The sequence below is a fragment of the Pipistrellus kuhlii genome, unplaced genomic scaffold, assembly GCF_014108245.1.
Source record: "Pipistrellus kuhlii isolate mPipKuh1 unplaced genomic scaffold, mPipKuh1.p scaffold_m20_p_4, whole genome shotgun sequence".
Classification (NCBI taxonomy): Eukaryota; Metazoa; Chordata; class Mammalia; order Chiroptera; family Vespertilionidae; genus Pipistrellus; species Pipistrellus kuhlii.
In genome coordinates, this window is record NW_023425540.1 from 78,672,593 (window position 1) to 78,695,589 (window position 22,997).

Consider the following 22,997-nt stretch of genomic DNA (forward strand, 5'->3'; position numbering starts at 1 on the left):
TAAATTTTTCCTCTTTTAAATTTATTCATTGAAAATGTGCCCTCTTTAGCATTTTAATTTTCTGATTTAAAAAAAATTGTGTTATGTGCGTTTGAAATTTTAACTTTCATCTTGAAATATTTAGTTCTTTGAAGCAATCCATGATTCCTACTATTCATCCTCTTCAGGGTCTCCTTGGTTTATATTCCTGATAATATGAACCCTGGAATGTCTTGTCTGAAATGTAACACTTTTTTACTTCCAGATTCTTTGTTTTGATTCTAACCCTGGAAATTCAGATTCATTGCCCTGATGGCAGATTCTATAATAGTGTGCCGCTTAAAAAAATATATTTTCTTCCAATTTCTAAATTCTAGCTGGTCTGATAATCAAATTAACAGAGAAAGAATAACAGGAGAAAATCAAATTTCAATATGTGCTCCTGGAGAATTCACATAAGCATGAAAATTCAAAGATAGTTTGGCAAATTGGGTGAATATGTCTTTTTGGACAAAGGAGAAGGGGATGGTTAGTGATGGGATTTTAAAGGAAGAAGGCAATTTATATGTAGTTGAGAAAGAGCTGAACATACTGCAGGTAAATTCTTGCTTCAGTGGGACTGGGGGTATCTACAATAGCTAACCAGGCGCCCCTGCTTGGTGCCAACTATCTACCATACTTACCTCAAAATTAGCTAAGGTTTCTTTCCTGGAGCAAGTTTTTCTATCTGAATCTTTTGGTCAGGAAAGTGGGAGGGTCTTTTATTTCCTAATAACCAGTTTAAAATCAGTATCCCAAAAGGCAGGACTTTGGTCCCCTCACTGGCTTCTTGAAATTTACCAGAATTTAGAAAATTCTATTAATTTCAGGAAAGATATAAAACTTTATCTTTATAGAATTGGACTGTTTTCTGATTAGGTGATTAAAAAGATCCAAAGATGCCGGGACCAGTTTGGCTCGGTGGATGGTGGATAGAGCGTCGGCCTGGGGACTGAAAGGTCCCGAGTTCGATTCCGGTCACGGGCATGTACCTTGGTTGTGGGTACATCCCCAGTAGGGGGTGTGCAAGAGGCAGCTGATAGATGATTCTCTCACATCGATGTTTCTAACTCTCTATCCCTCTCTCTTCCTCTCTGTGAAAAATCAATAAAAATATATTTAAAAAAAATAAAAAGATCCAAAGATTATCAGTATCACATAATATGGCACAATTGAATTAATACATATTTAATTGGAAAGAGAACACATCCTGGATTTTTTCCCCTAACACTGGTTGTTTCCTTGCCTGTCCTTATATTCTTTGGATAAATGTGTAGAAAAATAAAAATGTAGCAGGTTTCCCAGCAGCAGGGCTATAAAACTTGAGATTTAGTGTTTATTTATTAGCTGGGTTTAAAGGAATTCGAAGACACAGTTTGTATTGTTTTTGAAGGGTTTGAGTTAGAATTCTGTTAAAAGTTATTCTATCATTATTTGAAATATTGATAGCATTTCAATATGTGATATCTTGTCCCTTTTTGGAAAATATTAAAATTAAAAATTAATTTAGGCTTGCATATGAGCATAATCAATGGACACAGGGGAATGAGGGCATCCAATGGAGGGTGGGAGGGGTTGGGGAGAGGTCAGTGGGGTTGGGGGATTGGGTAGAGGAGACTTATGTAATACTTTAATTAAAGAATTTTCCGAAACCAGTTTGGCTTGATGGATAGAGCGTCGGCCTATGGACTGAAGGGTCCCAGGTTCAAGGGCATGTACCTTGGTTGCTGGCACATCCCCAATAGGGGGTGTGCAGGAGGCAGCTGATCGATGTTTCTCTCTCATCGATGTTTCTAACTCTCTATCCCTCTCTCTTCCTCTCTGTAAGAAACAATAAAATATATTTAAAAAATAAAGAATTTAAATTTTAAAAATCCAATATTCTAAAAAATTTAAAAAATAATCTAGGCTTAATTAATGCGAAGGATTATCAGTTGATGACTATAAGACAAAGCTTTGTAAAAGAAGCCTTTTATTTAAAGTGGCCTATCTTGTATAGTTAATATAATTCTAACATTCCCTGTGTTCTTATTATAATCTTATTAAGGATATAAAAAGTACACCAATAGTGCTGTTCTCCCCACTCTTTTAGTCCATTTAAAAATTTTCTGCTTGTTTTCTTAGAATTGCATTGGAGAAGACAGAAACTGGGTGTTTTAAATTCCTCTTTAATGTATACTTATTTTTAAGAATGTGTGCATTTTTAATATAGATCCTTCACAAATATTTACCTTAAGATGTCATGAAAATAGCAGTGGGCTAAGAATGGGAATACAAAGGTCTTTTGTACTGGCATTGCCAGCTGTCCCTCTGAGGAAATCATTCTTGCCTTCCTAAGAAGTAGGGTTAGAGCTGGTTAAAGAGAAGTTGGGGACATTATTTTCAAAACCTTTAAAGTGCCACACAGATGCTATTTATAGTGATGTCTAAATCAAATGTTGGAACTTTTTATCTCTTCCTCAAAAAGTTTTAGAGTTATCTACACATGTACACACTCTCTAGTTCACATTTCATCTTTCTCTTCTAGAGTGATTGTGTGTGTAGTAACTTATAAAAATTTCATAAAGGGCTTGGCCGGTGTGGCTCAGTGGTTGAGCATTGACCTGTGAACAAGGTGAAGAGCACATGCCCGGGTTGCAGGCTCATCCCCAGTGTGCGGCATGCAGGAAGCAGCTGACCCATGATTCTCTCTCATCATAAACGTTTCTCTCTCTCTCTCTCTCCATCTCCCTTTCTAAAATCTATACAAATAATTTAAAAAAGATTTCATAAAGGGTATTTATGTTGAGTATATATGAGTGGAAGCTCATAATTAAGTTTTGTTAAGTATGGCATATGACATTTGTAACATTGTTCATATTCATACTTAAAAAATAGGTTGGTGCAGATGCAATTAATTGCTCTCCAATATATTAGTGGTGTTCTTTCTACATTTTCTACTGTGCTCTCAGTAGGCTAAAACCTGTTTCAAGTGGCCAATGAGGAATTTGACTATAGATTAACATCATTCTTTCCTTTTTTTTCTTCTATACTTTTTAATTTACATGTTAAGAACTTGATACCAATTGAAATTGTAACCTAGGAAACAATCTTTGTGAGTACATATATTGGAGGGCAGGTACAAAGGAAATTAAATAGAGAAAGGGTAGGTTAAAAGGTAGTTTGTACCTTTCCTAACTTTTTTATATCATTGGAATTTGAAAACTAATTCTTTTTTTAAAATACATTTTATTGATTTTTTACAGAGAGGAAGGGAGAGAGAGAGAAACATCGATGAGAGAGAGTCATCGATCATCTGCCTCTTGCACACCCCCTACTGGGGATATGTCCCCCTACTGGGGACATGCCCTTGACCGGAATCGAAACCCAGGACCCTTCAGTCCCCAAGCCGACGCTCTATCCATTGAGCTAAACCGGTTTCGGCTGAAAACTAATTCTTTTTTTTTTTTTTTTTTTTTTTTTTAATATATTTTATTCATTTTGTACAGAGAGGAAGGGAGAGAGATAGAGAGTTAGAAACATCGATGAGAAAGAGTCATCGATCAGCTGCCTCTTGCACACCCCCTACTGGGGATATGCCCGCAACCAAGGTACATGCCCTTGACCGGAATCGAACCCGGGACCCTTCAGTCCCCAAGCTGACGCTCTATCCATTGAGCCAAACCGGTCTCGGCTGAAAACTAATTCTTATAAGAATGCCACTTGAACGCTACGTTGCTTTCCCCAGTCCCAGTCTAGTATATGTGTAGGAAGATATACCCATGGGATCATGGAAAAGGTATACTCTGCCAATGCAATAATTTGAAATACCTACTTAAAAAAGCCCCACATGTATTCTCTAAACAAATAGGAATCAATTTCATATTATTATAAGAGTATATATATATATATATGAAGCTATCATGAGATTTTGGTACTTTTTAATTTTAATCCTCCCCGAGGATATTTTTTCCATTGATTTATATATAGAGGGTGGGACAGGGGGGAAGAGAGACACATCTATTGGTTGCCTCCTGCATGTGCTCTGACTGGGGCCAGGATCAAACCTGCAACCCAGGTAAGTGCCCTTGCCTGGGGCTCGAACCATCATTCCTTCAGTGTGAGGGTCGATGCTCTAACCAGCCAGCAACACTGGCCAGAGTGAGATTTTGAGCATTGTTTCTTGGCTCTTGTTTGCTGCTTGTATATTTTAAATCAAGTCTTTTACTTTTATATTTTATAAAAGTATTTCCTTTAAAGTTAAGTTTTTTGAGGTACAATTTATATGCTGTGTAGTTCTTTGAGTTTTAACAGATGTATATATATAGTATTGCCCTGGCCAGTTTGGTTCAGTGAATAGAACATCAGCCTGCAGACTGAAGGGTCCCGGGTTTGATTCCAGTCAATGGCACATGCCTGGGATTCAGGCTTGATCCCCAGTTGGGGCAGCCAATCAGTGATTCTCATCATTGATGTTTCTATCTCTCCCTCTCCCTTCCTCTCTGAAATCAATAAAAATAAATATATTTTTTAAAAGTTATACAGTATTGTAACCATGACCACTACAATCAAGCTATAGCAGCAATTTTCAACTGGTGTGTCACAATTTTTAAAACATGAGATACCTGATTAGTCAGGGGCACTGACCTCTCTTCCCTTAGACCAGTGGTTCTCAACCTTTCTAATGCCTCAACCCTTTAATACAGTTCCTCATGTTGTGGTGACCCCCAACCAAAAAATTATTTTCGTTGCTACTTCATAACTGTAATTTTGCTACCCACAGGTTGAGAACCGCTATTAGGGTTTCCTAAGACCATCAGAAAACACAGATATTTACATTACAATTCATAACAGTAGCAAAATTACAGTTATGAAGTAGCAACGAAAACAATTTTATGGTTGGAGGTCACCACAACATGAGGAGCTGTATTAAAGGGTCACGGCATTAGAAAGGTTGAGAACCACTGCCTTAAACTGTTAAAAAAAAAAACAAACAAAAAAAAACGGCCCAATACTACAATAGACTTTTAATGTGAATGAATAAAAATTATGTCTTTTGGGGTATTTTTTGTCAGACTGGCAAAAATATTTTTTTGGTGTATTGCAGAAATTCAGTAATTAGCTTATGTGTGCTATAAAAGTTTGAAAATCACTGAGTTATAGAATATTTCCATGATCCCCCAAAATTTCCTTGTGCCTCTTTGTAGTCGACATCTACTCCCAGCCATAACCAATGATCTTTTCCCCCCTATAATTTAACTTTTCAAGAGTATCATCATAAAGTTCTTTAAATTGTGGTAAAATGAATATAAAATTTGCTATTTTATAATTTAGTGTTCTTGAGTACATTTATGATGTGCAACTATCACCACTATCTAGTTTCAGAACTTTCCATCACTCTAAATGGGAAACTTGTACCCATTAAACAATCACTGCATTTTCCCCTCTTCCCAGCCCCTAGCAAATATAAACCTCCTTTCTCTATGGATTTGCCTGTTGCACATATTTCATATAAAAGGAATCATACAATATATAGCCTCTTGTGTCTGGCCTCTTGCTTAGCATAATCTTTTCAAGGTTCATCCATATTGTAGCAAGTATCAGTACTTTATTCCTTTTTATGGTCGAACTAGGCGCCCAGTTCACAAATTCATGCACCTAGAAAGGAACTGTGGGCTACGAGGCTGCAGTAGGCAAGGGGCGGGTCTTGGCCCATCCTCCGTGCCCCCACCTAGCCTCTCCTGCCACAGTCCCCAGTCCCCTATCTGCCCACAGCCCTGTTCCCACCACCAGTGCAGGCCCTGCTTGCACCGCTGACAGCATGGAGCGATTGAGGCTGATACCAGGAGCAGGTGCAAGTGAGGCTGATATAAGGAGCGGGTACCAGCAGCAGCTGCTGCACCGATGCCCTCAGGGAAGATCAGAGCCAGCAGCTGCTGCTTGCACCCACTTTTGGTGCTGAGCGATTGAGACTGGTGCCAAGCACTGGCAAGTGGGTGCAAACAGCGACTCCAGCACTGGCTGTGGGTACAAGTGGGGCCAGAGCTATCGGTGGGTGTGAGTGAGGACGGCGCTGGCAGCAATTGTGAATGCTGGGCAGGACTGCAGCAGGCGGCAGCAACCGGTACCCTTCCTTGGTCTGGTGCCCCCACTAACCTGCTCCAACATCTGCTACAGTCAATGCCTGCCATGTTCCACACATGCCCACTGGTGGTCAGTGCAAGTCATAGTGACAGGTTGTTCAGGTGTTCTGCCATTCAGTCTATTTGCATATTAGCCTTTTATTATATAGGATAATATTCCATTGCATAGATATACCACTTTTGTTCACCCATTCATCCTTTTTTAAAAAATAAATCTTTTTTCAGATTATTACAATTGGTCCTCCCCCCCTCTGCATAGCTCCCCTCCACCCGGTTCCCACCCCACCCTCTGCCCTGTAAACTCCCCCTCCCCCCACTGTCCTCATCCATAGGTGTACAATCTTTGTCCATTCTCTTCCTACACTCCTCACACTCCTTTCCCCTTCCCACCAACCTGAGAATTTTCAGTCCACTCCCTTTCTATGCCCCTGATTCTATTATATTCACCAGTTCTGTTCATATTTTTTATTCACTTGATTTTTAGATTCACTTGTTGATAGATATATATTTGTTCATAATTTTTATATTTACCTTTTTCTTCTTCTTCCTCTTCTTAAAGAATACCTTTCAGCATTTCATATAATACTGGTTTGGTGGTGATGAACTCCTTTAGCTTTTTCTTATCTGTGAAGCTCTTATCTGACCTTCAATTCGGAATGATAGCTTTCCAAGATTAGTGGATTGGTAGAGGAGACTGAGCAAACTTTTAAAGGCTCCTGAAATAATAGGACCAGAGAGGTGGGAAGAAATAAGAGTATAACATCCCATAAGCCAAAGAAAGGGAAGAATCCAGTTACTTTAAATTATCATGATCTCAGCATATAGGTATCTTGTAAGAATGTTTCAAAATGGTTTTTATTCTTCCCACCGCATTACTCTCTGCAAGGCACCTTTGTGCAGGCCACAACCTGCTCAACCCTGTTCAGCACCGTGAAAGCTGCGGAGAGGATGAGTAAGATGATGCCTGGATTATATCTTGGATTTGGAGGCCATAGATGGTTTTGCCAAAAGTGATGGAGGAGCTAGTAGAGGTGAAGTAATGAGAGTGGAGAATAGAGACAACTCACAGTTTGATTGCAGAGAGGGAAGGTAGATTGTTGGTTGAGGGACATGTGGGATTGATGAATTTTTTTATGGTGTTTAAAAATTTGTTTTGTTAATCTTCACTGAGGAGTGAGGATATTTTTCCCATTGATTTTTTAAAATATATTTTATTTATTTATTTATTTTTATTTTATTTTATTTTATTTTTTACAGAGAGGAAGGCAGAGGGATAGAGTTAGAAACATCAATGAGAGAGAAACATTGATCATCTGCCTCCTGCACACCCCCTACTGGGGATGTGCCCACAACCAATGTAGATCCTTTTTTTTTTTTTTTTCATATATTTTATTGATTTTTTACAGAGAGGAAGGGAGAGAGAGATAGGGAGCTAGAAACATCGATGAGAAACATCGACCAGCTGCCTCTTGCACACCCCCTACCAGGGATGTGCCCGCAACCAATGTACATGCCCTTGACTGGAATCGAACTTGGGACCTTTCAGTCCACAGACCAACTCTCTACCACTGAGCCAAACCGGCTTTGGCCAAGGTACATACTCTTGACCGGAATCGAACCTTGGACCCTTCAGTTCGCAGGCTGAAGCTCTATCCACTGAGCCAAACCAGCTAGGGCTGAGTTTTGTTGTTGTTGTTGTTGTTGTTTTGTGTGTGTGTGTGTGTGTGTGTGTGTGTTTAAGTGTGTGTGTTTAAGAGAGTGGAAAGGGGGCGTGGGGTAAAGGAAAGAGAGAAACATCAGTGGGAGAGAGACACACTTATAAGTTGCCTCTCTCATGTGCCCTGACTTGGGGTGGGGATGGAACCTGCAACACTGGTATGTGCTCTTGACCAGGATTGAACCCACAACCTTCCAGTATGCTGGCTAGGGCTGTTTTTGTGTTTTTTAAAGAAGAGACATTGGAAAGTTATATATTTAAGGAGAGGATTCAGTTTGGTGGGAAACTTAAGAGATGGAAGTAGATGAAGTTATAATCAAGGCCTCTAGAATTGGGTGCAGGTGAGAGTTTGCGAGTGTGAGTGTTTGAGACAGAATGTGTGGAGGCAGTTACAGTATTTTGGAATCTGAAGAGAATGGGGAAGTTCTAGATGCATGTAGCAAATAAGAGATGAACATTGAAGTACCTGGAAATGTGATTACTGATGGATAATGGACAATTGATAATTAGGTTTATCCATGGTTGGATTTTGCCAGATTGGTGTTAAGAAAATATTAAAGGAGGTTTAGGGGATTGGCAAGAGTGTTATTGAAATGATAGACTAGCTGAAACTGGTTTGGCTCAGTGGACAGAGCTTCCGCCTGTGGACTGAAAGGTCCCAGGTTCGATTCCGGTCAAGGGCATGTACCTTGGTTGTGGACACATCCCCAGTAGGGGGTGTGCAAGAGGCAGCTGATGGATGTTTCTCACTCTCCCTCTCTCTTCCTCTCTGTAAAAAATCAATAAAATATATTAAAGAAAAAGAAATGATAGACTAGCCCTATCTGGTTTTGCTCAAGTGGATAGAGCGTATGGATCAAAGGGTCCCAGGTTCGATTCTGGTCAAGGGTACATGCTTGGGTTGTGGGCTCGATCCCCAGTAGGGTGTGTGCATGAGGCAGCCAATCCATGATTCTCTCTCATCATTGATGTTTCAATCTCTCCCTCTCCCTTTCTGAAATCAATAAAAACATGAGAAAAGAAATGATAGACCATGAAATCTACCCTGGTTAAAAATGAATGAAAAAGGAATAAAGTACATAGATTGGGAAAAAGTAGAGTCACTGGAATTAAAGTTACTAAAAAAAAAAATTTAGAGTGGTATTGAGAAAGACGTGAGTAGACAGTTGTCTAAAGCAAATCATTGGAGCATTGAGCAAGGTGAACTGAAAAGAATGGGTGGGATTTTTTTTTAATTGATTGGCTGATTGATTTTTTTAGAGAGAGGGAGGTCGATGTCAGAGAGCAACATTGGCTGCCAACTGTCTGTGCCCCATGAATATGCAACCTAAGCTTGTGCCTTGACCAGGAATCAAACCTACAACCTTTCAGTGCATAGCATGATGGTCCAATTAACTGAGTCACTGACCATGGTGGGTGTATGGCATTTTAGAGATCATAAGTGAAAGTTCCTACTTTTTGGTAGGAACGGTTTTGGTGGCGTGCTGACAGTGGAACACTGATTACAGATAGTTGAAAAATAAGTGAAGGCAAGGAAGATAAAATTTTCTCAAGTGGTTTGTCTATGAAGAGTCTAGAGACAAAGTAAAGACTAGAGAGTTCTTATTTTATGCTGATTAGAGGCCCAATGCATGAAATTCGTGCACTGGGGTGGGGGTGGGGTGTCCCCTCAGCCCAGCCTGGACCCTCTCCAATCCTGGACCCCTTGGGGGATGTCCAACTGCCTGAGATTGGTCAGAAACTGGCGTGGGACATCTCTTACATAGTCCGGAACCTCTGGCTCTTAACTGCTCACCTGTCTGATCCCCCTAATTGCCCCTCCCCTCCTCCCCCGCCAGCATGATTACCCCTAACTGCCTCTGCCTGCCTGCTTGATTGCTCCCAACTGCCCCCTCATTGGCCTGGTTTCCCCCAACTGCTTCCTCCCAGCCGGCATGGTTGCCCCACACAGCCTGCTGGTCAGTTACTTGGTCGTCCCTCTCTAAACATCCCCCCCCCCCCCCCCCCACCGCCACCACCACCAGCCTGGTCGCCCCATGCAGCCTACTGTTCGATTGTTACTGTGAGGGCATTGTTACTGTGAGGGCATTGTGACCAATTTGCATGTTACCCTTTTATTAGTATAGATGACGTGTTAAAAAAAAAGGGGGGGGGGAGGGAAGACCCCAGGCATACCTGAGAAGATAGGGCAAATATCTGATCCAGAGGGTTGCTGTAGATACAAGGTGTACCTGTTCCATTTTGTAAGTGTTATAGAAAGGCTGAGTGTGCAGATGTAGGTGAATTTGTGGATGTCTTGGAAAGAAGTTGGCAGCAGTCTGAGTGTAGAAGAACTCTAAAGTTAGACCTGAGTTTGAGTTCTTCCTCTTGCCATTTACAAGCTGTGCACCTTTAGGTCAGTAATGGAATAATAGTTACCTCATCTGTAAGATGGTAACTGATAGGATTATGTTAAGGGTTATAGTAAATGTATATAAACTGCTTGGTAAGTTGCCTACCAGACATGTAGGAGCTCAAAATTATTAGCTCTAATTGAGAATGCTATAGAATGGTTTGTTCACCAGGGGTTTTCTAATAAAGCAGGGATCTGTAAGGTCATCCACTGACAGTGCTGGGAAAAGGAGGAAGATACAAAAAGTTTGAAAACTGTTTTGGAAAGGTGAGACCCCCCTGGGTAAGAAAATGTGCATAGCATTGAAGACACAGTTGTCAGAACTACATGGCAGTGGTGTGTTCACCAACCTTTTCACTGAAGACAATTGTGGACTGGAAGCAAAGGTTAAGATCCAGTGTAGTAACCTCCTAGAGTTAACTTGCTTTGTTTCTCCCTCTGGTTACTTTGATAAGAGGTCTGCCATTAAGAGGGTGTATGAGATTCCTTGGAAGGGAAGTAAAATACAGCAGGTCCTTGAATAATGTTTTGGTATAATGTCCATACGATACCATAGGATCTTATCTCTTATATCAATTAGGTAATATTGATTTTGTTATATGTCATTTCACTTAAAGTTGCAGAACCTATTGACAGTGTTAAATGAGGACTTCCTGCACTGAAAGTCAGTTCTTTATGTTTGCTAAAGATATTATTAAAAGACAAAATTTAGTCTTTTAAATTATGGATTAAAATACATTCAGTGGTTTTAAATATAGGTGCAGAGTTAGAGGGAGCATGATCCATAAGACCGCCTTTATTTCTGACACCAGTTGCGAGTTGGGAGGACCCCAAGACTATTCTTAGGTAGGGTAATTCACCAGAACTTAAAGAACTCATTGAAATCTTATACTCACGGTTTACATGTTTTTACAGCTAAAGGATATAGGTGCATAGGACAGTATAGGAAAGTTGTAAATGTGGAGCATCCAGTTGTTTCCACATGCATTACAATAAGCATGGATTATTTACCCCAGCTTTGGGTGTCCAGAATTTTTATTGGGGCTCCATGATTGACTGCCCACATGGCTGAATTTAGTCTTCAGCCCTTCTGGAGATTGAGATGATTCATGTGACTAAAATCCCTTACCATAAAGTGACATTTTCTGGTGTGGCCCTAAACTCTGGTGAACAGTAACACTCTTATTAGGTATGACGCTCCAAGAGTTCAGAGATTACCTTCCAGGTAAAGGCTAGACCTCTCTTTGGGAAGGGTAAAAAGTCTTACAAGTTTACAATAAATGTATTTTTGTATTTTGAGTCCATAGTGGCTTAATTGAGAGTTTGAATAATACTTAAAAATTGGTAACAAAGAACCTATTTATAAATAGTACTTAATACTTAAGGAGCTAAGGAAATTTTATCAAGAATTTATATAAACTTAATATTTTTAAATATTGTAAAACTGATGCTTCATTTACAAGTTTGGCATGATGGTTCAATTCTGTTTCATTAAATTTGAACTTAACTATTTTCTCCTATGGGAAGAGTTTCATATAATGAAATCCCTGAGCCTTCCAAATGAAATTTTTAGCCCTCGACTCATTTTAGAATAGTGTTTTTAATGTGAAAGTGATGTTCACAAGGCCCAAGGTTATGCATAGTTTCACCTTTTTTCTTATTCCTCATGAAAGCATGTCTGAATCCAGGTGAGTAAGAGACATCACAGGGATAACCTTGAATTTATTTCTAAAAAAGGTAAATCATTTTCAAGTGATATTAACTGTTAGTATGAAAAACTTGGCATATTCTAAACTGCTTTGTGACAGTGACACTGTCTTTGAGTACCATTACTTTAGCAGGGATGGGTTCGGAACCTTTTTTCTGACAAGGTCCATTTGGATATTTATAACATCATTTACTTAATATAAATTTATGTTGCTATGAAAAGAAGCTTCTACATTTATTGAATTTTAGGACACGCCTGTGGTTGCTGTGGCAGGGCCAGACCAAATGATTTCGTGGACCTTATATGGCCTGTGAGCTGCACCTTCCCCACCCCTGCTTTAGAAAACAAATGCATTCCCATCTCATTGGCTTTAGTACAGTCTTATTTCCTGGTTGATACCCATTACAAATTAGATCTCACCATGAGAGCAAAATCCCTTAATAAGCCTACTTAAAAACAACGTGAAGCAATATGATGCTTATTCCCCTGGTACCACCAGGTGTGGTGTTTGCATCAAGTCATTTCAGGGTGCTTTATGGAAATGCTTCCTGATAAGGAATTCCCTGGCTTCATACTTGCAGAATGGTTCTTTTTCTTTTCTTTTTCTGTTATTCTTTATAATGCTTATAAGAACTAGACCACAAGACCACATTTATCCAGGAGATACTATCCTGTAATACATGGTGGATTGTTGATTTGAGTTCTGAGGATTTGGGTCATTCAAAAATGAATGACTCCTCAGATTTGTTACATTTTCTATATACTGAGAATAGACCACTAAAATGAGTGATAAATATTTGCATGTGATTTGTATGTTATAAGGAACATTTAAATTTTTCTATATATTAAACTTTTTTTGGGGTTGCTCGCTTAAGCCTCTCTATCCTCTGAGGCACAGAGTGGCTTTCCATTTCAATTTTTTGCTTCAACATATGAAACCTAGAGGGCCATAGTTTGACTAAAAGCACCTAATCCATGAATGATATTTGCTTCATGTGTGAACAACAAATGTTTTAACCCACTGCCTTCACTAATATTGTAACTACTGTCTTACAGATTGACTTGATGCAAAACATCACAAAGGCTCCATATTATACAGTATGCGATTTTTGAGGTATGAGCTTTAGAAACTTACCTCTCGTGTGGCATGTACATCAGGCTTTAACTTCAGTTTAATTATTTTGGGGAAATTTATGCATTTCTTTTTTTTCTCTCTATAATATTTTTAGAGTATTAAAGGGGCTATGGAGGTATTTTTGGATCCTTGCTCTAGGATTCTTAGTCTCAAAAGATGCATTTTCTTTTATCACTATATTGAGATACTAATTCTGGCAGATGATAGCTTTTCAGCTCTTATAACTAGCTTAACATTTATGCTTGCCTCTTTGAGTTCAAATCTGCATTTCCTATTTTGTGCCTTCTATGATTGCCTCATTTTAAATGTTCATTTCTGTTTAACAGTTTTCTGTTTATTGGACTGGGATACTCTTGTTGGTGATTATAGTCTGATACTGACTTTTTTTTTTTTAGACCTAAGCAGTCTAGAAATTATAAAATAGAGATCTTGTGTAAATTCTGATCCATTTGTGCTTTTGTGTTCAGAATACCAGTAACTTGAATTCTGGTTGGAAATGTTTTAATGACTTAGTATTAAAAGAACCTGGCAATTAGGGGGTTTTTAGACAGTGGTTCTACCCTAGTGAATATTTTGATTTATATCTCTGAAAAACAAATTCTGGAGGTGGAGAGTCATAACTCATGGAATTTTAAAAACCTGTATTTCTAACAAATTGGGAAGCCACTCCTTTGTCTTGTGTGGTTGTTTTTTGTTTGTTTGTTTGTTTGTTTGTTTTTGAGTTGTGTTTTTCAATTTAGTTTGAAATCAGTACTCATTAGTCAGAAATGTATTTGTTGGTAGGAGTAGATTGCTTAATTTCTTCAATGAAGAACTTAGAAGCTGCTATACATTGAGCATCAGCACTTATTTTTATTGTCTTCATATGTTCATGAACTACTTATACATTATTTGCTAGACTGGAAACCTTGAGTTAATTTGGTACTATGATAATAGAGTATGTATACTGTAAGCTGAATATTTCTTAAGAATTCATCTTCTTATTTAAGCCTCACAACAACCTTCCATATTAGATGGGTATTACCTCTATTTTAAACCAGAGACAATCAAGGCTTGGTGATTAAGTACCTTGTACAAAGTCATACGTACCTTTTCGGTACTGGAGCTGAGATTTGAGACCAGATCTTTTTCTAGATCTGTATTTTATTGTTTTAAGCCTACTGCTATGCTACCAGGAAATAATACAAATATTTAACTCTCAAGAGAAATATATGTGATACATAAACATAATGAAAAGGAAATTCAGATATTTAAATATTAGTAGATCTCATTTATCTAGGTGTTTCAGAATTTTACTTCACTCATTCATTTCCTAATAGTTTTCTTTTTCAGGTTGAGTTAGATGCCAAACATACAGAAAGTTCAAAACCTATTAGAAAAGCCATATGCTCTCTTTTATTTTTCAATTCCCTTTAAATTAATGTTATGTTATGGATTATAGGTGAATATTTAATGTGCTATTTTTGGTTACATGGGGAATGTTTTTACATTAGTTTTTTAAGAAGTCCTCATGCTCCATTTAGTGTTAGCAGTATGTAAGTACTTATAGACTTAGTATATTTAGAAAATATCCTTATACATTTTTCTTGAAATTTCATTGATTTCCCATATGTTGAAAATACTGAACTTTGTCTAGCAATTAACTCTATATGTTTGAAGAAGTCTTATGAAGTCTTAGTTCTTCTAGTATGCTAGGGTTATGGAATTTTAACAAGTTTTAAATTGAGAGCCTTTAGGAATAATTTAGACTTGTGACACTTAGGTATCCAAGTTTAATTGGACTTATTGTTTGTATTCTATATTAACAGTGGTCACAGAAATACAGATCAGGTCTCTGGCTGATTGAGCCTGTGCAAAGTTTCATGTTTAGTATTTTTGTGGGTGAAGGCACTGAAAGGATGATAACTAAGTTAAACATATTTACAAACACTGCAGTCATTTTTATTAATGGGCTAGGGTCATGGGGATTGAGCTTCTGCTCTTGTCAGTGTCCTTAATTTTTCCAAATAATTATGAGTTCAGAAGGTGTTTTTAGTAAATATCATAAAAGTGATTTATTTTCCAAAAGGCCATTCTTTTCAGAAGAAATATTAGCAGGAGATGAACGTTTTTAAATGTTGCCATATGGTATGTAGTGTTGTCTTGATACTTTATGATTGATGCTTGGAAGAAAAAGGTTCATGAAAAATTATCAAGCTTAGCTCCCTATTTTACTGATGAGGACATTGAGGCATAGAGCTGATCCTTGGAAAAGGACACTAATTTTTACCCTAGAACTGTATTCCTCACTAATATTCAAGTGTCTAGGATTATCTTGAATAATGCTTGATTTGTTTTTAAAAAAATATTGATTAAATTTAGAGAGATATAGGAAGGGAGAGAGAGAACGAGAAACATGGATTTGCTGATCTGCTCATTTATGCATTCATTGGTTGATTCTTGCATGTGCCTCACTGGGGATTAATCCTGCAGCCTTGGTGTGTCAGGTCGATGCTCTAACCAACTCACTGAATTACCTGTCCAGAGCTGACAATGATTGATTTTTATATGGATTATAAGCTGCAACCTTCAAACTTAACTTTATTGGGTTCTTGATATCTTTCATTTTTCTAATTTTTTTTAGAATTTTAATAGATATATTTTATAGTTAAGGAATCTTCGGTGGAGCTTTCAATATTACAATTCATTAGAATAATCTTACTTTGCACCTTATGTGTTCTTATATCCATCCCACTGAACTTGCTTTCAAATGTCATTCTATAATTTATTTTCTATCAAATAAGTTACACATTCAGGTGAGAGAGAGAATGCCACGTTACTGTGAGGCAGTACTTTAAAAGTATTTTGGGCCCAGCTGGCATGGCTCAGTGGTTGAGCATCGACCTATGAACCAGGAGGTCACTGTTCGATTCCTGGTCAGTGCACATGCCCAGGTTATGGGCTTGATCCCCAGTGTAGTGCAAGCCAATCAATGATTCTCATCATTGATGTTTCTCCCATCCCATCCCCACCCCCACTCCTCTCTGAAATAAAAAAAAAAAGAAAATACATAACTTTGCAACTGCCTAATATGTTGCCATTGTTTTTTATAACTGGGAAGATTAATTTTTCCCAATGATTAAATCTCCCCTGGGAGAAAGAACTACTTCTTTTACCTCCTGCTCCTTTCTCTCCCTCTTCCTCTCTAGGTGGCACTTACTCTTATGGTTGCCTTGGTATCACCTTGGCTTTCAGAGGCCACATCTTCCACTGAGTTCATAATGTAGGCATCCACTTCCAGCTATGCTTTCAGATTAACTCTCCTCTCACCAAATAGTCTTTTGTTGTTGTTTAAGGTATTAAAAATAGTAGTACATATGGCTCCCCCACTTTTTTTTTCCTTTCACCAAGTAGTCTTGAAAGCATGATCACAATCTTCTAAAGTTTTAATAGGAAGTCCTGAGTCCTCCCCATGAAGTGCAGGATTTAAGAGCTACTCAGAACGCTAAATTCTGGCCCTCCTTCTGCCATATCACTCTATGCCACTGTCTACAATTGACATGGTCACTTCCCAGATAGGCAAAGGTAATGGGCAACTGAAGATAAATCCTTCCATATTCCTAAACATGAATCAGACAAAAGCCTCTTTGTTTAGGCCTTGTCCCCAAAGAACTACCTGCACCAGGGTAACCAAGTGTCCCAATTTGCCTAGGACCAAGGGAGTTCCTACTGTGTTTCTACAAAAATAAGACATCCTCCGAAAATAAGACCTAGCGCAACTTTGGGAGAAAAAATTAATATAAGACACTCTTATTTTCGGGGAAACAGGGTAGGACATGGGACTTCAGTGATAAAATCAGTTAAGTCTTGAACAAAGTAGAATAAGTTGGGAATCTTAATCCTGTAGTTACTCATATTCTAAATGGGTCCTTAGAATGCTAGTAGAGGAGTTAAAAATGGGCATTTCATCCATTGACAGACCCTTCCCCGTTGAGACTTATTAGACACTAGAGTGCTTATTTATAAGAGTAATGGTTTAAAAATACAGAAGGTGGAGAAAAGAGAGACTTATATAACATAAATATTTAATACTTAGGCTAGTGATTTTCAACCTTTTTCATTTCATGGCACACACTAATTACTAAAATTCTGTGGCACACCAATCTGATAAAAAAATAAGGTGCAGCCAAAACCGGTTTGGCTCAGTGGTAGAGCATCGGTCTGCGGACTGAAAGGTCCCAGGTTCGATTCCGGTTAAGGGCATGTACATTGGTTGTGGGCACATTCCCGGTGGGGTGGGTGCAAGAGGTAGCTGGTTGATATTTCTCATCAACGATTCTAGCTCTCTATCTCTCTCCCTTCGTCTCTGTAAAATATCAATAAAATATATTTAAAAAAAAATAATAAGGTATAGACCTGACAAGTTTGGCTCAGTGGTTGGAGCATCGGCCTGAAGACTGAAGGGTCATAAGTTCGATTCATTCAAGGACATATACCTTGGTGCAGATTCCCAGCCCTGGTATGAGTGTGTGCAGGAGGCAACCAACTAATGTATCTCTCTCCCACCGATGTTTCTCTCTCTAGAAATCAATGGGAAATAAAAAAGGTATTAATTTTGATTTATTCACACTGGACAGCTGTTGTTGTATTGGCTGTTGCCATATTTCTTTACTTGACCATCTAAGAGAAAAGAGGTCAATATTCCTGACTAAATAGTCTGATATTGCATGTTTTAAAAGTTCTTGTGGATCGCTTCTCGGCCTTTTGGCTAAGATCAAGTGTAAAAGTTCTTGTGGAACCACTAGTATGCACCGGTTGAAAATGATTATTGAAATATTTGTTTAAAGTTCTAATCTTATACTCTTCTCTCTTTACAGAACTGATAGTGCATCAGCCGACCCAGATAATTTAAAATATTCTTCATCCAGAGATAGGGGTGGGTCTTCCTCTTATGGACTGCAACCTTCGAATTCAGCTGTGGTGTCTCGGCAAAGGCACGATGATACCAGAATCCATGTTGACATACAGAATGACGAAAAGGGTATATATATATTTCCTTATTGGTAGGGGCATGTTTGTTAACTTACCCATCCTCCCTCCCCTTTCCCTTCTGCACCTCTTTAATATGCTTAAAATATAGCTATTTTATATTTAATAAAATGTCAAAGTAAACAGCAGATCATAATAGGCAGCACACCATGGTGCAAAGGAAAGAAACCCTAGACTTAAGAGCTAGGTGGTTTAAAAAATATATTTATATAAAATACAGTGAGATTTTTGAAACTTCATAAGTTTATCCCCTTAAATTTAAAAAATTAAAACACTAATACATACAATACAGAAATGCAGTTTCCTTGCCAAAAAAGAAAAATACAGTATCACTAAGGCTGAAGTCTCTGTCGACTACCATCTTTCCTCTAGACTTCCCCAAAGTGTTTTGTTTTATTTATTTATATTTAGAGAGGAAGGGAGAGAAGGATGGAGAAAGAGACAAACATAGATTTGTTAACAGAGCCAAATATCAACAGTACAACGATTGAAATTTCTTTTGAGAGCCAAATTTTTTAAACTTCTAACGCCACTTCTTCAAAATAGACTCATCCAGGCTGTGGTATTTTGTGGAAGAGCCACACTCAAGGGGCCAAAGAGCCACATGTGACTTGCGCAAGCCACAGTTTGCCGACCATGGCACTAGGGCATTGGTTGATTCTTGGATGTGTTCTGATCCGGGATCAAACTCACAACCTTGGCATATTGGGATGACTCTTAAACAACTGAGCTATCCTGCCAGGAGTGTCCCAAAAGGTTTTTTGTGTTTTGTTTGTTTGTTTGTTTTTAGGTATTTTTATTGATTTTTTAGAGAGAGAGAGAGAGAGAAAGAGAGAGAGGGAGAGAGAGAGAGAGAGAAAGGAAGAGGTAGAGAGGGAGAAAAACAACAACATCAGAACATCAATCAGCTGCCTCCTGCATTTCCCTGAAATGGGGTCAAGCCTGAAACCCAGGCATGTGCTCTGATGGGGAATCAAACCTGCAGCCTTTCAGTGCTTGAAATAATGCCCAACTAACTGAGCCACAACAGCCAGGGCCCAAAAGTTTTTTGTTTTTTAAAATTTATCTTTATGGTTGAAAGTAATATCTATAATATTATAGATCCCTCCCTCCCCCACCCTCATCCCCTTGACCTTCTCCACCCCGCTCCAGTCCCTTCCCCAGGCCATGGGTTATACATATATGTATATAAATTCATTTGTTAATCTCTTCCTGCCCCAAAAATTTGACTTTAGTTTGCATTTCTCTTATCTTCTATTGAAGATATTAAAATGAAATTAAAAAAATGCCTTCAAGGCGGGCAGCACAGAGATAGGAAGAGAAACAAAGGCTGGTTGAACTGTAGAGTAGGTAATAAGATCCTGAACTCTCAGGATTCATTGAGTGAAACAAAGAGCCTTATTTAAATAACATAAATATTGCTGTTTTTAGGTGGTTACAGTGTCAATGGAGGATCTGGGGAAAATACTTATGGTCGGAAGTCGTTGGGGCAAGAGCTGAGGGTTAATAATGTGACCACCCCTGAGTTCACCAGTGTTCAGCATGGCAGTCGTGCATTAGCCATCAAAGACATGAGGAAATCACAGGGTAAGACTGGGCAAACTGCGGATCACACACATGTTCCACAAAGACCTGTATCTCCTCTTCTATTATACATACCTTATTTTGTACTAATCCCTTGCACATGTGTGAATTGGTTAATTTACTCTGAGTTGAAAAACCTGTGCACGTGATAATTTTTTTGCATTCCTTTTCCTATGAATTAAGAGTAAAGTCCTACCAGAAAGATTTTAATACTTTTTAGAAGAGAATTCTGTTAAAATGAGGTTGGAAGACTGGGTAAGATTTTAAAGAAAGGTTTTCCTGATGATTGTGGCTATTGAATGTGTACAGTGGGTTTCTTATTGCCGCACGTCTTTGAATCCTAATGCCTCGGGGGGATATGGGTATACATGGAGTGGACCCTTTCAGAAGTGAAATACACTCAAACCATTTCTGCCTTATAACACAAGCCTCAATGTATATAAAGTACCCTGAAAATTCAGGTGATTAGAGGTAAAAAAACATTTTTTTCCTAAGAGAAATTTATTGTATTGGTAAGACTGAGTGTGAAATCAAGATTTCTGATTTATATATTTTGTTGGAAAGAGTTACTCTTTGGACATTTAGTTTATGACCTTTTCCATTGGGGTGTGTGTATGTATGTGTTGTGTGAATCTTGGTGAACATCTTTGTGCATATAGCTTTTGAAAATGATTTAAAAAAAAGTTTCCAGAAGTAGAATGCTAAACCAGAGGTTGTACTGTTTCTAAATAGTGTTTGAAGTCTTAGATTTATGTGTGAAAGAAATTGGAAAGTAACTCTAACACTAAATTAGTCTAGTTCTTTCTCCTCACAGGCTCCGAGTTATGCAATTGGCAGAATTGTAAATAAAAATCTAGATTTCCAGTCTGGTGTCCTAATGACATATTCTGTATTCATTCTTACTGAAATATTCAATGGGCTAGGAATTTCAGAAATTCTTATTTCTTGTCTCATATGTTGTTTCTTTTATTATAGTTTTTCTTTCATGCCTTAGAGAGAAATTAAACTGTCAGACTCTTTGGCATGATTTGTTAATGTACATTGGTTAATTATGATAAATAGCACAGCTAAAACTTCAAAAGAAAATTTTAATATTTAAATGAATATTTATTGTCAAACATTAAGCATTCCCACTTGTTCTTGTCATTAAAAAGTAAAGGGAAGAAAGGTTCTGAATTGCCACTTTTTGAGTGGCAGCATACCTTACACATAGTAGGTAATAGTGAAACATGATTTCAATTCATCAAAACTCTGTGCTAGGAAAATGATCATAATGTGAACAAGGGGCTCTGAGCCTCCCAGTGGAATACCTAAGTGAGAAATAGAAACATATAGCCTGTTTCTCCCTGGTTGAGAATTTACCCCTAACCTATCGAAGTCTTTTAACAATACCCATGCTCCTTACTTGGAAGTTGAAAACAGTTTGGAATAGATCTGAAGAAAACAATTTCTAACCCTTTTTAAAAATCCTTTCTTGAAAGTCTTACCAGTCTTCTAATCTTATTTTAACACTTCTCTGATTCTCTCTCAGCTGATCCTCTAAAATGAGATATTTACTGAGGTTTTTATCTTCTGAGGGTCTGTCATGTTCCCAGCTGTCTGCTGGGGCTTCGTTTATATAGTTATGAACAAAAGTGTGATGGGACCTGCTTTCATTGTCCAGCGGACTATGATTTTTTATGTACTTTAAAATATTTGGGATATAATTCTATGCTTACTTATACTTAATGGATAACAAATGTTTATATTCACAGAGCGATCGATGTCTTACTCTGATGAGTCTCGACTGTCGAATCTTCTTCGGAGGATCACCCGGGAAGACGACAGAGACCGAAGACTGACTACTGTAAAGCAATTGAAGGAATTTATTCAGCAACCAGAAAATAAACTGGTAAGTACAGCATGTTTGGAAATGTTGATAATTTTTATGTTTCTATAGTAAACTAGGTAAATGCTATCCGGAGTGGTTTAAGAAGAAAAGGGATTTGCTTCTAAGGAGCAAGAATAGGGATTTCTTATTCTAGATAAATTTGGTTTGATTATGATAATCTATAATTTAATGCCCCTAATTCTGTAATTTATCTACCATTGGATCCAGAGTGGTTCTGCAATAAAGTGCTTTTAACACAGGTATTGTGTTGTCTTGAGAAATTTTTTTCTGTGTTTCAGAACAAAATATCTGTTGTTTTTCATATGTGAAATTGGGGTAGGGGTTACAAATTTTGTTCATGGGTGAGTTTGGTTTGGTGACCAGCACCAAGTAAATGGAAAAACTCTCTCAAGGACAAAATGCAGGAGCAGTTACATATTTCTCTCTACCCCAGGTAATTCTCCTAATGTTAAATTAAGAATTTGATATGGAATAAGAGAAAAATTAATGAGAAATTGTATCGTGAATCAAATAAAGCAAGCTTCCCCCAACCCCCAAATTTTATTATGAAAAATTATACAGAAAATTGAAAGAATTTTATAGTGAACATATGCCCATCATCTAAATTCTGTCATTAACATTTTACCATATTGCTTTATTATATAATCATCTATCCCCATCAATTCATTTTTTAAAAAAATGTATTTCAGAGTAAATTAAATCTTTTGAGGGTTTTTCTTTTTTCTTTTTCTTTTTTTTTTTGCCCCCATTGATGATCATGGCTCTGTTTTTTTGTTTTTTAAATATATTTTATTGATTTTTTTACAGAGAGGGATAGAGAGTTAGAAACATCAATGGGAGAGAAACATTGATCAACTGCCTCCTGCACACTTCCCACCGGGTATGTGCCCTTGACCAGAATCAAACCTGTGTCCTTTGAGTCTACAGGCCAATGCTCTATCCACTGAGCTAAACCAGTTATGGCAGCTCTGTTTTATGTGGATAAATTTTTTTCATAGTCTGAAAGGAAATTTACAGCATTCCTGATATATGCTAATTAGGGACTGTAAGCTGTTGTCCAGTTATAATTTGGAAGGGGACACAAGAAAAAGTATACAATGTTATTAATAGTACAGGAATTTGAAGTTTTTTTAAATGTTTTTTTTTTTTTAAGGTACTAGTTAAACAATTGGATAATATCTTGACTGCTGTACATGATGTGCTTAATGAAAGGTAAGTAACATAATAGTTAAATTAAAATGTATATTTTTTGAAATTATTAAAAAATAAACACGATAAACCCATTGGTTTATGAACATCTATTTAATGTTTCATTGGGTTCTCTTGTCATCTTTATCTGTGCTAAAGTATTTATATGTTAGTAACCATTGACTACAAATGGAATCCTTGAAAGGAAATACAA

The 22,997-nt window shown here is 37.7% G+C and overlaps 1 protein-coding gene across 8 annotated transcripts in view; it reads left to right on the plus strand.

Moving 5' to 3' along the window:
- Positions 1-22,997, plus strand: part of SMG1 (SMG1 nonsense mediated mRNA decay associated PI3K related kinase) — a 138,508-nt gene that overhangs the window by 45,024 nt on the left and 70,487 nt on the right. For 6 of the 8 annotated variants that reach the window (XM_045571259.1, XM_036411045.2, XM_036411039.2 and 3 more), the window contains 4 exons: positions 17,949-18,112; positions 19,552-19,707; positions 21,459-21,595; positions 22,749-22,807. In XM_045571259.1, coding sequence (XP_045427215.1) covers positions 19,692-19,707; positions 21,459-21,595; positions 22,749-22,807 — 212 coding nt within the window. In that variant the 5' untranslated portion in view covers positions 17,949-18,112; positions 19,552-19,691. Of the gene's footprint in view, positions 1-13,013; positions 13,072-17,948; positions 18,113-19,551; positions 19,708-21,458; positions 21,596-22,748; positions 22,808-22,997 lie in introns of all 8 variants that reach the window. The other 2 variants (XM_045571258.1, XM_036411041.2) reach the window with 1 other exon arrangement.